This window comes from Somniosus microcephalus, chromosome 34 (genome assembly GCF_052327205.1).
Source record: "Somniosus microcephalus isolate GS21.2 chromosome 34, FLI_Smic_1.0, whole genome shotgun sequence".
Taxonomy (NCBI): domain Eukaryota; kingdom Metazoa; phylum Chordata; class Chondrichthyes; order Squaliformes; family Somniosidae; genus Somniosus; species Somniosus microcephalus.
Window position 1 is genome coordinate 5,333,123 of NC_141020.1, and position 13,719 is coordinate 5,346,841.

Sequence of the window (13,719 nt, forward strand, 5' to 3'; positions counted from 1 at the left end):
ATCTCTCATACTGGTTGTGGATAGTATGAGGTTTCATTAAAGTCCTGATCCTGTATTGCTGCAACTGAGCGTGTGTGTAATCTGGCGTTTAAAGTAACGAGACAAAAAAAAAGAACAAGAAAGCAGTCCAATACCTGTCACTCCAAGCTCCGTTCCACTCCACTCGTCCCCATGGATTGCGAACTCGCACCAACTCCACACTGCTCGCCTTGAGCTGAACCTGTGCAACCAGCAAAAGAGGAGCAATTATTGAGTCAGGAAACTGCTAATAACCTCAACATGCAGCAGATGAGTCACTGATAACCAGCAGTGGCCTCAAAGTGGGGACTGACTGTCAGAACTGAGCTGTGTGGAGTCATTAAACAGATATTTCCACTTTAGGAAGGCCTTGGAGAGGGTGCGGAGGAGATTTACCAGAATGGTACCAGGGATGAGGGACTTCAGTTACATGGAGAGACTAGAGAAGCTGGGATTGTTCTCCTTAGAGCAGAGAAGGTTAAGAGGAAATTTAATGGAGGCGTTCAAAATCATGTAGGGTTTTGGTGGAGTAGATAAAGAGAAACTGTTTCCACTGGCTGAAGGGTCGATAACCAGAGGAGACAGATTGAAGATAACTGGCAAAAGAGCCAGAGGCGAGACGAGAGCTTTTTTTATATAGCGAGTTATGATGATCTGGAATGTGCTGCCTGAAAAGCTGCTGGAAGCAGATTCACAAATAACTTTCGAAAGGGAAATGGATACATACTCGAAGGGGAGAAAATTGTGGGGGCGTGGGACTAGTTGGATAGCTCTTTCAAAGAGCCGGCACATGTACGATAGGCCGAAAGGCCTCCTTCTCTGCTGTAAGATTCTATGATTCCAAGCCTCTCTTGCTGGCCCGGCAGCCAATTTGCGCACAGCAAGATCCCACAAACAGCAATGTGATAATGACCAGATAATCTGTTTGGTTGAGTGATAAATATTGGCCAGGACACCGGGGAATAACTCCCCTGCTCTTCTTCAAAATAGTGCCATGGGATCGTTCACTCCACCCGAGAGGGCAGACGGGGCCTCGGTTTAACGTCTCATCCAACAGACGGTTAATCTTGGATACTGGGGGAGGGGCATCTCCTATAAGCAAGAAGCCAACACCTTGGGGGGAGGGGGGATGAAAATCAGGAAGATGCGGAATTCAGTTCTTCACATCATCGCATCTTAGGGCATTGAGACACCCCTGACATGACCACGGGGCCCGCCGGTTCAAAGTTCACTGCTGCCGAATATCCGGGTCGTGACCCACCTGCCACAGGGAGGCAACAAGCAACGCGAGGGGAAAAATCCTTCGAGGGAAGAGTTATTCCAGCCCATTTTCAGGTGCTAGCTGCTGCGGAGGTTCATGGTTGGAGGCAGTGAGAGGCTCACCTGTCCGTTCCTTCAGCCACAGGTGTGTCCTCCAGAAGAATCACAAGGATTCACACACCTCGTCAAAAACAAATGATTTAGGGGAAGGATTCAGTTCACATAGCAGGAGCAGCTCACCTGGTCTACGCCGGTCACTGAGTACGCATGCCCAGTTACGATGCCTTGTTCATTTAATACCCCCACTGCACCCTGCAGAGAACGTGAAGGAGATTAAACACCACAGCCTAGATTATGAATCCTTTGCTAAATTCTTGTTTGCATCACAGCCATTCATAATAACATTGGCATTAAAGAATTATTGATTACTTCGAATCCCTAGATATTATAAAAGGGCCAGACTTACTGGTGTTTCATTCTCCCCTTGTCACTGTGTTTTATGTTTAACTGAAAGACATATAGATCTACCCCACTCCCTCTCACTATAACACTCAGGGATACCCACTCCCTCTCGCTGTAACACTCAGGGATACCCACTCCCTCTCGCTGTAACACTCAGGGATACCCCACTCCCTCTCACTGTAACACTCGGATATATCCCACGCCCCCTCACTGTAACACTCAGGGATACCCCACTCCCTCTTGCTGTAACACTCGGATATATCCCATGCCCTCTCACTGTAACACTGAGGATATCCCACTCCCTCTCACTGTAACACTCAGCATACCCCACTCCCTCTCGCTGTAACACTCAGGGATACCCCACTCCCTCTTGCTGTAACACTCGGATATATCCCATGCCCTCTCACTGTAACACTGAGGATATCCCACTCCCTCTCACTGTAACACTCAGCATACCCCACTCCCTCTCGCTGTAACACTCAGGGATATATCCCACTCCCTCTCGCTGTAACACTCGGGGATATATCCCACGCCCTCTCACTGTAACACTGAGGATACCCCACTCCCTATCGTTGTAACACTCACAGACCCATTCCACATCTCTTCATTACAACGCTCACAGGTATATCCCACTCCCCCCCAGTGTAACACTCAGATACATCCTATGTCTCTCACTGTAACAACTTGCATTCATAAAGCACCTTTAACGTACAAAACATTACAAGGCATTTCACAGAGGAATAATCCAAAAAATGGACACTGCGCTAAAGGAAGGGCGACCAAAAGAAGGTCTTGAAGGGAGGGAGGGAGGTGGAGCAGTTTAGAGAATGTGGGGCCCAGGCAGCTGAAGGCACGGCCTCCAATGGTGGGGCAATGAGGGTGGGGAAGCACATGAGGTTAGAGTCAGAGGAATGGAAAGTTCCTGAGGGGTGGGGTGGTTATAGGGTTGGAGGAGATGAAAGAGATAGGGAGGGGAAAAGCCATGGAGAGATTTAAACTTGCATTTATATAGTGCCTTTATGATGTAGAAATAAACGCCCCAAGGCGATTCGCAGAGATGCAATTACAGGAAAGTGGAGAATTTTAAATTTGAGGCGTTGTGGGACTGGGAGCCAATGAAGGTCAATGAGAACATGGGGTGATGGGTGAATGGTGCTCTCATTATTTCTTCAACCCCACTGGTTAACCCATTACCGGTTTAGCACAGCAGACAATCGAGCCTTTCTCCAGCAACTTTTTCAGGAATTTCCAAAGGTCCTTCGGCATCTCATCGATCTGAAACGATTCCGGGGCTCCCCCGGTGAGGTCCACCATCGCTTCCAATGGGTAACCAATGTACAGAGACTCATAGCAGCCCTTCAACCTAAGGCACAATGGAACCAGAAAAGGAAATGGCTCATTAAACAAGGTTTAACATACACAAGGCCCTGGATACTGTGAGGTTTCTTCCCCCCTGTCTCTGTCCCCTCCTCTTGTCGTTTTTCTGAAGGTGCTGACTCTTCTTTGGGCACAGAACCATGGATGACAGTTGCCTTGTGCTACCTTGTTCATGTGGGCATTCTTCACCTATCAGCCTTGAGGCACTCCCTCAGTACTGCACTGGGCGCGTCAGCCTAGAATTTGAGCTCAAGTCTCTGGAGTGGGATTTGAACCCACGACCTTCTGACTCAGAGGCAAGAGGGTTACCCACTGAGCCAAGGCTGAGATAAATTAACTCAACAAAGACCAAGTACCAAACTTGCGATTTCCCAGGTCTCTATGGCTCAGCTACTTTCCGCATTGCACCATCAGCATAGCTTCCCCCATTTGATTACACAACTGCCCGGTCCCACTGCAGGCACTGTGCAATGCTCAGAACATACTTACTTGGCATAGGCTTTCTCCAGGAGTGGGCTCCAGAACTCATTGTTGTCTTTGGAGTACAGGAACGCCAACTTGTTGTCGATTGTGGGCAGCCGATCATCCACCATTACCTCAACCCACTGCCCGTACTGCCAGAACTTGGGAAATGACAAGACGGACAAAACATTAGGAACATCCGCAGAAACCGACCCGATTCTCTCTTACAGGGGTTGGAGGCAGGCGATACTACACTGGGAGTGTCAGCCTAGATTTTGCGCTCAAGTCTCTGGAGTGGGCCTTGAACCCACAACCTTCTGACTCAGAGGCGAGAGTGCTGCCCACTGAGCCACAGCTGACACATAGCACCTAGTAAGAGAATATTTGCATTTGATGCTGGCACATCAGCGACAGTGGAAAGTTGAACAACTGAGACATACCTTAAAGCGGAAACATCCCGTGTAACCTTTCCTGAATCCCTGGTTAGGGGGCATGACCTGTTCCATCACACGCTTGTTGAGACTAAGGCAGGCAATGACAGACAGGAACCAGCAATCACCTGACAACAAGGATAGGCGTGTGTTAAAGTTACAGTTACTTAGTATTTACCGCACAGAAACAGGTCATTCGGCCCAACTGGTCCGTGCCGGTGTTTATGCTCCACACGAGCCTCCTCCCACCCCTCTTCATCTCACCCCATCAACATATCCTTCTATTCCTTTCTCCCTCATGTGTTTATCCAGCTTCCCCTTAAATGCCTCTATGTTATTCGCCTCAACCACTCCCTGTGGGAGGGAGTTCCATATTCTCGTCACTCTCTGGGTAAAGTAGTTTCTCCTGAATTCCCTATTGGATTTATTAGTGACTGTCTTATATTTATGGCCCCTAGTTCTAGCCTCTCCAGCAAGTGGAAATGTTCTCCCTACGTCTACCCTATCAAACCCTTTCAGAATTTTAAAGGCCTCTATCTGGACACCCCTCAACCCTCTCTATTCTAGAGAAAGGAGCCCCAGCCTGTTCCATCCTTCCTGATAGATATCACCTCACAGTTCTGGTATCATTCTAGTAAATCTTTATTGCACCTTCTCCAGTGCCTCTATATCCCTTTTATAATATGGAGACCAGAACTGTGCACAATGCTCCGAGTGAGGTCTAACCAAGGTTCGATACAAGTTTAACATCACTTCTCTGCTTTTCAATTCTATCCCTCTAGAAATGAACCCCAGTGCTTGGTTTGCTTTTCTTATGGCCTAATTAACCTGCGTCGCTACTTTTAGTGATTTGTGTATCTGTGCCCACAGATCCCTGTTCCTCTACCCCAGTTAGACACTTATTTTCCAAGAGGTATGTGGCCTCCTTATTCTTCCTACCAAAACGTACCACTTCACACTTACCTATATTGAAGTTGATTTGCCAATTACACGCCCAGTTTATTAATAAATTGAGGAAGAGGAGGGGCTTTATAGACACCACAGAGATAGGGAGACATCAGCGGCTGAATGCCCCTTGTGGCTCAGTGAGTAAATGCATCACCTGGTGTGGTACTGAGCCATACGGGCCAGAAGTAGAGGTGCAACAATTGGTCTCAGTGTCTCAATGCTGCCAGGGGCCCACGGAACTCTGCTGCAGCATGACTCTGCAATGCTTATTGTTTAATTCATTCTCGGGGGGGTGGGCGTCGCTGGAAAGGTCGGCATTTATTGCCCATCCCCCAGTTGCCCTGAGAAGGTGGTGGAGGGACTTCTTGTAGCGGTTTGACACAACCAAGCATGGCTTGCTCGGCCACTTATGAGGGCAGTTAAGAATCAACCACATTGCTGTGGGACTGGAGTCACATATCGGCCAGACCGGATAAGGACGGCAGATTTCCTTCCCTAAAGGACATTAGTGAGCCCGTTGGGTTTTTAAGACAATCCGATAGCTTCATGGTCACTTTTTTTTTTAATGGTAATTCTATGGGCCCTGGGGAAGCGCAGAGAAAGGGGGGTGGGGGTGGGGGAAGGAATAAGAATGGCTCGCTGGCTTACACGTGAGCTTAGAGAGTAAAGAAAACAGTAAATTTGGTTGCAAGTTCCTCCCCTTTTCTGCTCAATTTGTGTATCTTATCTTCACACAAGAGATCTGGCAGTCAACCCAAGTCTAGGCCTCTGCCCTCACCATTCTTTCATTTCCCCCTTTGTCCTGAAGGCATCACCCACCAGTACCTCATCCAAGTGGCTATTACTCGTGTGCGAGCCGCACGCTGTCCTCAGGCTGAGGAGAACCTCGCAGTCCAACCCGATGCTGTCGCTGGATATCGATCAGGAGTAGGAACCATGTCTGATTTTCCTCTAGTTACCCCAGGATGTTGTGGATACTTGTAAACGCCCCTAACATTGTGTCCTTGAGTGCAGTCAACTAACCTCGACACAGATGGAAGCTCGGAATTAGGCCTTCCCAGTCTACAGCTGCCAGAAGGTTTGGGAGAGAGGCTTAGAGTCAACCCATCTGTCCTGTTCCTGGGACTAGGGACAGGGTCACTGGCAAGGCTTAGGAAGGTGACCATCAGGGAAGACCAGGTGCAGAAGGTCACGGAAGGAGCCCCGAGGAGGGGCGGTTGGTGAGAAGGTCACGGAAGGAGCCCCGGGAGGGGCGGCTGGTGAGCAGGCCCGGGCGTTGGGCTGAAGATTGTCGGACAGGAGGAATGGTGGAAATGGAATGGCGGCGCGCACAGACGCAGCGGCTTTGCTTCTCCCAGGACGGTGCTATTTACGTTTAATGTTAATGTTATTTGTACTGGACTCATGGGAGCTTGCAAGATCACATTTTGTTGTTCATGTACTTGTGCAATGACAATAAAGTTGAATTATTATTTCACAGTCACACCTCCCTCTGGGGAAAGAGCCTGTTCTCCATTTTTCAGCATCATTTGAACCGTTTTCCCAGGACTCATTCTCCAAACACTATCTCTCTCTCCACTGTATATCCCCACATGAGGAAATGTATTTAATTTTAACCCAGATCATCGGTTCTCACCCAAGGCTCCCTGGCAGATGTCTGTTCTGGTGGTTCCGTCAATAATGAACTGAGGATTGGCACAAATTTCCTGTTGGAAAGAAAACAATCAGCAGAAAATTGTCTGTGGCAACTTATACCTGTGTGAATTTAGAATGTCAAAACACTCATTGATCATGTCAAAGGAGGCCATTCACAGCGACGAAGCTACGAAAGGGCTTTCATCTCATTGCAAACTCAACTTTCAAGACGTCATTTTGACTCCCTAACCAACAGAATTGAGTTTTTTCTAGTGTGATAAGGTGCATTTTGCCTCTGGACACACTTTGTTTGTTCGCATTGACTGGCTCCATATGTATAGCTGAATAAAATGTGAATCTATTGGAAACCTTTCATGGCCTAGGGGGTAAGTGGATCTCCATCCTTTACAAATTTCTGCTAATCCATCTCCCTCCCCCCCCCCCCCCCCACTCCCATGTCCAGTGCTGGACAATGTCCTGTGTACTCCATACTATCCAACCCTCCTCACCCCACCCTATGCCCCAGTGGCGAAGAGTTTTGGGAGCTACAAGCCCAGTCACATGGGCCTCCCAAGCATGCTACACTCACCACGTGTCATGTCTCAAATTACCCACGACAGTTCTCATTGCATACAGTGGCTTTGCCTGCTATAGGCGATGGCCAATATAACAAAATTAACGCTAATAAATTTAAATCCTTTTCATAAAACTGACGCGACAGATTCTGGATACATGGGCCCAGAAATTCGGGTCGGGGGCTTCCCACGGGTGCAAGCCCCCGACCTGCACTTACCTAGCGCGCCGGCTGTTGAGCTGTGGGCCCACGTGGAATTCTGATCCGGGGCCTGGTCCAGCTGCCGGCGCGCAGTGCTTGCGTATCCCAGGGGCGCAGTTAGTTCGATGCGTCCCCTGGGATCACGTGGGCCATGGGGAGCCAATCGGAGCAGGGAATGCTCCATTCATAAGATTGACAGGAAGAGCTGTCAAAATTTATAAATACTACGGCCCCAAAATAGCACTAAATCTTCAAATAAATTTTTTTTAAATCACATTTTTTAAATAAACTATAAATTACATGAAATAACTATTTTAAACAATAATTTAAATTTTTGGAAAAAATAATTTTATTTTCTAACGGGGCTAAAAATAAACTTACCTTGCTTTAAAGTATTTAAAAATAATAAACCTGTGGAAAAAATGTTTTAATTTTAATTAATTCACCACTTACCTTGTAAAAAGCAGGCCTTACACCTGCTTTTTACATGTCTAACTTCTGGAGACTTACCCTCCCGGGAAAACCTGCAAAAAAAACCTAGGTTCGATGCGCACGCGCTGCCTCTCCCGCGCACGCGTTCGACCTCTGAACCCCTGCTTTCAGGGGAACGGAAGTGCCGGTTTCCCGCGCATGCGCAGTGCATGCAGGAAACCGGCACTTCCATCGGGCCCACGGGTGAGTACCCTGTGCGTACTCACCCGCGGAGACCCGAATTTCTGGGTTTTGGATGGCCAAAAATCAGCTTCGGCCCGTGCGCTAGGGTTGCCAACTCTGGTTGGACGTATCCCTGCAGGTTTCATCACATGACCTCCCGCCTCGCCAGTCTGATAATACATTTTTTACAATAAAGACCTGCATTTCTATAGCGCCTTTCACGACCACAGGACGTCCCAAAGCACTTTACAGCCAGTTAAGTATCGGAAACCTTTCGTGGCTGAGGGGGGCAAGTGAATTTCCATCCTCTGTAATCCTGTTGTAATGTGGGAAACGCGGCAGCCAATTTGCGCACAGCAAGCTCCCACAAACAACAATGTGATAAATGACCGGATCATCTATTTGTGATGTTGGGTGAGGGATAAATATTGGCTAGGTCACCGGGAAGAACTCCCCTGCTCTTCTTATTATCTTAATGGCAAGAAACTGGAAAGTACTGAAGTACAAAGGGATCTGGGGGTCCTGGTGCACGAAACTCAAAAGGTTAGTATGCAGGTGCAGCAAGTGATTAAGAAGGCCAATGGAATGTTGGCTTTCATTGCTAGGGGGATAGAATATAAAAACAGGGAGGTATTGCTTCAGTTGTACAAGGTATTGGTGAGACCGCACCTGGAATACTGCGTACAGTTTTGGTGTCCATACTTAAGAAAGGACATACTTGCTCTCGAGTCAGTACAAAGAAGGTTCACTCGGTTAATCCCGGGGATGAGGGGATGGACATATGAGGAGAGGTTGAGTAGGTTGGGACTCTACTCATTGGAGTTCAGAAGAATGAGAGGCGATCTTATTGAAACATATAAGATTGTGAAGGGGTTGGATCGGGTGGATGCGGGGAGGATGTTCCCGATGATGGGTGAAACTAGAACTAGGGGGCATAGTCTTAGAATAAGGGGCTGCTCTTTCAAAACTGAGATGAGGAGGAACTACTTCACTCAGAGGGTGGTAGGTCCATGGAATATGCTGCCCCAAAAAGCTGTAGAAGCTACATCATTACATAAATTTAAAACAGAAATAGACAGTTTCCTAGAAGTAAAGGGAATTAAGGGTTACGGGGAGCGGGCAGGAATTTGGACATGAGTCTAGGTTCGGATCGGTCATGGCCCTGTGGGTAGCGGAGCGGGCCCAGGGGCCGTGTAGCCTGATCCTGCTCCTATTTCGTGTGTCTAATTCTGTTAGATTCAGGAGATGGTTCGGTGATAGTGGATTGGCGGTTAGGATCAGATCAGCCATGATCTTATTGAATGGCGGAGCAGGCTCGAGGGGCCGATTGGCCTACTCCTGCTCCTATTTCTTATGTTCTTATGTTCAAAATAGTGGCCACGGGATCTTTTACGCCCACCTGAGAGCGCAGACAGAACCTCGGTTTAACATCTCATCCGTAAGACGGCACCTCCAACAGTGCGGCGCTCCCTCAGTACTGCACTGGGAGTGTCGGCCTGGATTTTGTGCTCAAGTCTCTGGAGTGGGACTTGATCCCACAACCTTCTGACTCAGCAAATTATTACAGCAAATATACAACGATATTTTAAAAGAAATCAGGTTTGGTTGCATTTACCCAGCTGTTCATTAACTCGTCCCATTCTCCTCCTCCCCCGCCCCAGCACAATCCTTCAGGGCTGGTCTCACCTGTGGTCTCTTCCACTGTGAGATGACAACGTTGAATTGCGAAGTTCCTCCCGGGCCATGGAGAGAGGAGTTGGCTGCGGGGAACTGCAGGTCTTGGAACAGAACGGCTGGCCCGGGGATCGAGCTGGTGGCCCGGGCTGGAGCGGTTCCGGGACTGGGGTAAAGAGCCGAGTTCCTCAGCAGCACCGACCTGCTGTCGTAGAAGCCGGGATTGCGACCCCCTCCGCTCCAAGGCACCGGGTACATGGTGCAAAAAAAAATCAACCGGGATCGAGCGAGGGCAACCCGATCACTCCAACTTATTAATCTGCAGTTCTGCCTGCTGTTCTTGGCCAGGAAAAGCAACACAACGTCACGGCGAAGGTGGAGCAACTTTAGTCCAACAAGACAACTTGTCTTGGGAACCAATTGGTTAAAAACCACGCCTATATTTGCACTCTAGCAAATGGGCGGGTTGCATGGCTGAGATCATAGAGTGATACAGCATAAAAGGCGGCCATTCGGCCCATCGTGCCTGTGCCGGCTCTTTGAAGGAGCTGTTCAATTAGTCCCACTCCCCTTACTCTTTCCCCATGGCCCTGCAAATTTGCCCTTTTCCAATTATGTATCCGATTCCCTTTTAAAAGTTACTATTGATTCTGCTTCCACCGCCCTTTCAGGCAGCACATTGCAATAATAACAACTCGCTGCGTAATTTTTTCCCTCATGTCACATCTGGTTCTTTTGCCAATTACCTTAAATGTGTCCAACATTCATATATTGAACATTGACAGTGGCCTGAATCCAAAAATATTGGAGCAGGTTTTTTAGGATGCAGCTCTCCACAGCCTCGAGTGGTTGTATTGAGTTCTGTTTTCCCAACCAGGTTACATTTACTTTATTTTCAGGTTTCCAACTGATTATTTCTCTCCCTTCGATTTCCTCCTGCCCGTTAGGCAATTATTCTTGTTTGGATAGCTTCACAAGTGTCAACCCCTCTGGTTAGAATCATAACAGCACAGGAGGCCATTCGGCCCATCGAGTCCTTGCCGGCTCTCTGTAGAGCAATCCAGTCAGTCCCATTCCCCCGCTCTGTCCCCATAGCCCCGCAAGTTTATTTCCCTCAAGTGCCTATCCAGTCTCCCCTTGAAAATATTAAGGGTCTCCGCTTCCACCACTTCCGTCGGCAGCGAGTTCCAGGTCCTCACCACTCGCTGCGTAAAAAAGTTTTCCCTCACATCCCCCGTCTTGCCCAAAAGCTTAAATCTGTGTCCCCTAGTCCTTGTATCATCAACTAGTGGGAACAGCCTTTCCCCGTCTAGCCTATCCAAACCCGTCATAATCTTGTATACCTCTATCAAATCGCCCCTCAACCTCCTTTGCTCTAATGAAAACAAATCCAGCTTCTCCAACCTATCCTTGTAGCTAAGATCCCCCATCCCCGGAACCATTCTGGTAAATCTCCTCTGCACCCTCTCAAGGGCCTTCACATCCTTCCTAAAGTGTGGTGACCAGAACTGGACGCAATACTCCAGTTGTGGCCTAACTAGTGCGCTTTATAAAGGTTCAGCATAACTTCTCTACTTTTGTACTCTATTTATGAAGCCCAAGATCCCATATGCTTTGCTAACCACTCTCTCAATATGTCAAATTGGCTGCTGCGTTTGCAAACATGACTACCAATGTTCCCTGTAATCATTGTTTTTGGTGCATGGGATCTTTAACTGGCTGCGCAGCCCATTCAGTTGTTCGCGCATGCGCAGTTATTTCAATTGTAAAGCTGTTGAGCAGCCTGCGCAGGACCTCCAGACCGCTACGCAGCCACACAGCTTAACGGGAACACCGGTCACTACCTAAGCAATGTTTGTTTGTTCTGGATGGCTTTGGGACCTCCCGAGGATGTGAAAGGCGCTATATAAATGTAACTTCTTCTCTGGTCCCTCATATAGGATCACTGTGCGTGGGAAGATTGTTCTGTGGTCAGGACATTTGGGCTAATCCCACACTCACCGAATGTTTTCACCCACACACCTTCTTCCAGCAGAAGTCACAGCATGGGGATACGGAAACCTGGCTAATTTGTCTCCTCCAGTGCAGGGAGACTGAAGTGACAACGGCAACTGTTGCTGGTGTTTCCGTGCTGCTGAAACGTAAAGATATCCCAGCTGAAGTAAGCTGCTCTTCCCACATAGCTCTAAGCAGATTCCTGGAGCATTGAAATACTTTCTACTCAACTCTCAATTGCATTAAATTCCTCATTCAGACAGACCAACTCTACCAAACCTGTCTTCTCTTACAAGCGGATTGTTTTTCCCCCGTATTTCCTATTTCGATTGCCAGCAACTGCAGTTCTTTTTCCTTTACATCTGTATTTTTGCTATGCCTCCCTCCTGTTTGTAGCTTTGGTCTCCCTGTCTCTAGGACAATCGCATTTTAGTGCTCAATACACTTTATTTTTCATACCTACACATCACCATCTTTACACACGGAGCATTATGTTGTAGCAAGTCTGATTTACAGGAGCATTCAACGGCATTACCATCGCCAAATCCCCCACCATCAACATCCTGGGGGGTCACCATTGACCAGAAACTTAACTGGACCAGTCGTATAAATACTATGGCAACAACAGCAGGCCAGAGGCTGGGTATTCTGCGGCGAGTGTCTCACTTCCTGACTCTCCAAAGCCTTTCCACCATCTACAAGGCACAAGTCAGGAGTGTGATAGAATACTCTCCACTTGCCTGGATGAGTGCAGCTCCGACAACGCTCAAGAAGCTCGACACCATCCAGGACAAAGCAGCCCGCTTGATTGGCACCCACTCCACCATCTTAAACATTCACTCCCTCCACCACCGGCGTACCGTGGCTGCAGTGTGTACCATCTACAAGATGCACTGCAGCACCTCCTAAACCCGCGACCTCTTCCACCTAGAAGGACAAGGGCAGCAGGCGCATGGGAACACCACCACCTCCAAGTTCCCCTCCAAGTCACACACCATCCTGACTTGGAAATATATCGGCCGTTCCTTCATCGTCGCTGGGTCAAAATCCTGGAACTCCCTCCCTAACAGCACTGTGGGAGCACCTTCACCACACGGACTGCAGCGGTTCAAGAAGGCAGCTCACCACCACCATCTCAAGGGCAACTAGGGATGGGCAATAAATGCTGGCCTCGCCAGCGACACCCACATCTCATGAACGAATTAAAAAAGATACACAGTGCAGCACTGATATGAGAAAGTACTTTTTTGATAGCAAAGTTGTGTAGCTAAAGTAACAAAAAAAAATGTTGTCCAACTATAGCAAGACAATTGGAACCAGGAAGGTCCCAGGTTTAATTACTGGCCTGTACGGAGGTAGTTGACCTCAGCGATGCTGAAAATTGACTCAAATGTCCCTTTGCTACGAAGGGAAATAAAGTATCACCAGGCTGCTCTCTCCTGATCGCTATCCAGCGCCTGCTGCTGGGACGGTCCCACATGTGAAGGGACCACAGTCGAATCACATGCTGACACTTGTCGCCTCGGCTCACACACTGAGGAATGATTTGTCCCAGTGGAGCGTTAACTTAGCGAGAGTTAGGAGAGGAAGCGAGGGGGAAATGAAAAGGGCAAATAAACGTCAGTAACTCATACAATGATTGCGTTTCAGTAACAAATTGCATTTATACAGCGCCTTTAATGTAGTAAACCGTCCCAAGGCGCTTAACAAGCACGTTATCAAACTAAATTTGACACCAAGCCACATAAAGAGATATTAGGACAGGTGACCAAAAGCTTGGTCAAAGAGATAGATTTTAAGGAGCGTCTTAAAAGGAGAGAGATGGAGAAGTTTAGGGAGGGAATTCCAGAGCTTGGGGCCCAGGCAGCTGAAGGCACGGCCGCCAGTGATGTAGCGACTGAAATCGGCGATGCGCAAGAGGCCAGAATTGGCAAAGTGTTTGAAAAAAATACTTTAGGTTGTGAAAAAACAAGGCAGCCATTTCAGGGGAGCAGAAGGCAGGTGTCTGCTGCGCCTGTGCATCAAATG

The 13,719-nt window shown here is 48.2% G+C and overlaps 1 protein-coding gene across 1 annotated transcript in view; it reads right to left on the minus strand.

Annotated features, from left to right (window-relative positions):
* The window catches only part of LOC147096672 (calpain-9-like), a 31,897-nt gene extending 21,794 nt beyond the window's left edge, over positions 1 to 10,103 (minus strand). The window contains exons 1-7 of the mRNA XM_085973238.1: positions 9,709 to 10,103; positions 6,595 to 6,664; positions 4,020 to 4,138; positions 3,607 to 3,740; positions 2,935 to 3,103; positions 1,519 to 1,590; positions 135 to 220 (exon numbers count right to left, since the gene is read on the minus strand). Coding sequence (XP_085829364.1) covers positions 135 to 220; positions 1,519 to 1,590; positions 2,935 to 3,103; positions 3,607 to 3,740; positions 4,020 to 4,138; positions 6,595 to 6,664; positions 9,709 to 9,954 — 896 coding nt within the window. The 5' untranslated portion in view covers positions 9,955 to 10,103. The remainder of the gene's footprint in view (positions 1 to 134; positions 221 to 1,518; positions 1,591 to 2,934; positions 3,104 to 3,606; positions 3,741 to 4,019; positions 4,139 to 6,594; positions 6,665 to 9,708) is intronic.
* Between the last annotated feature and the right edge of the window lie 3,616 nt (positions 10,104 to 13,719).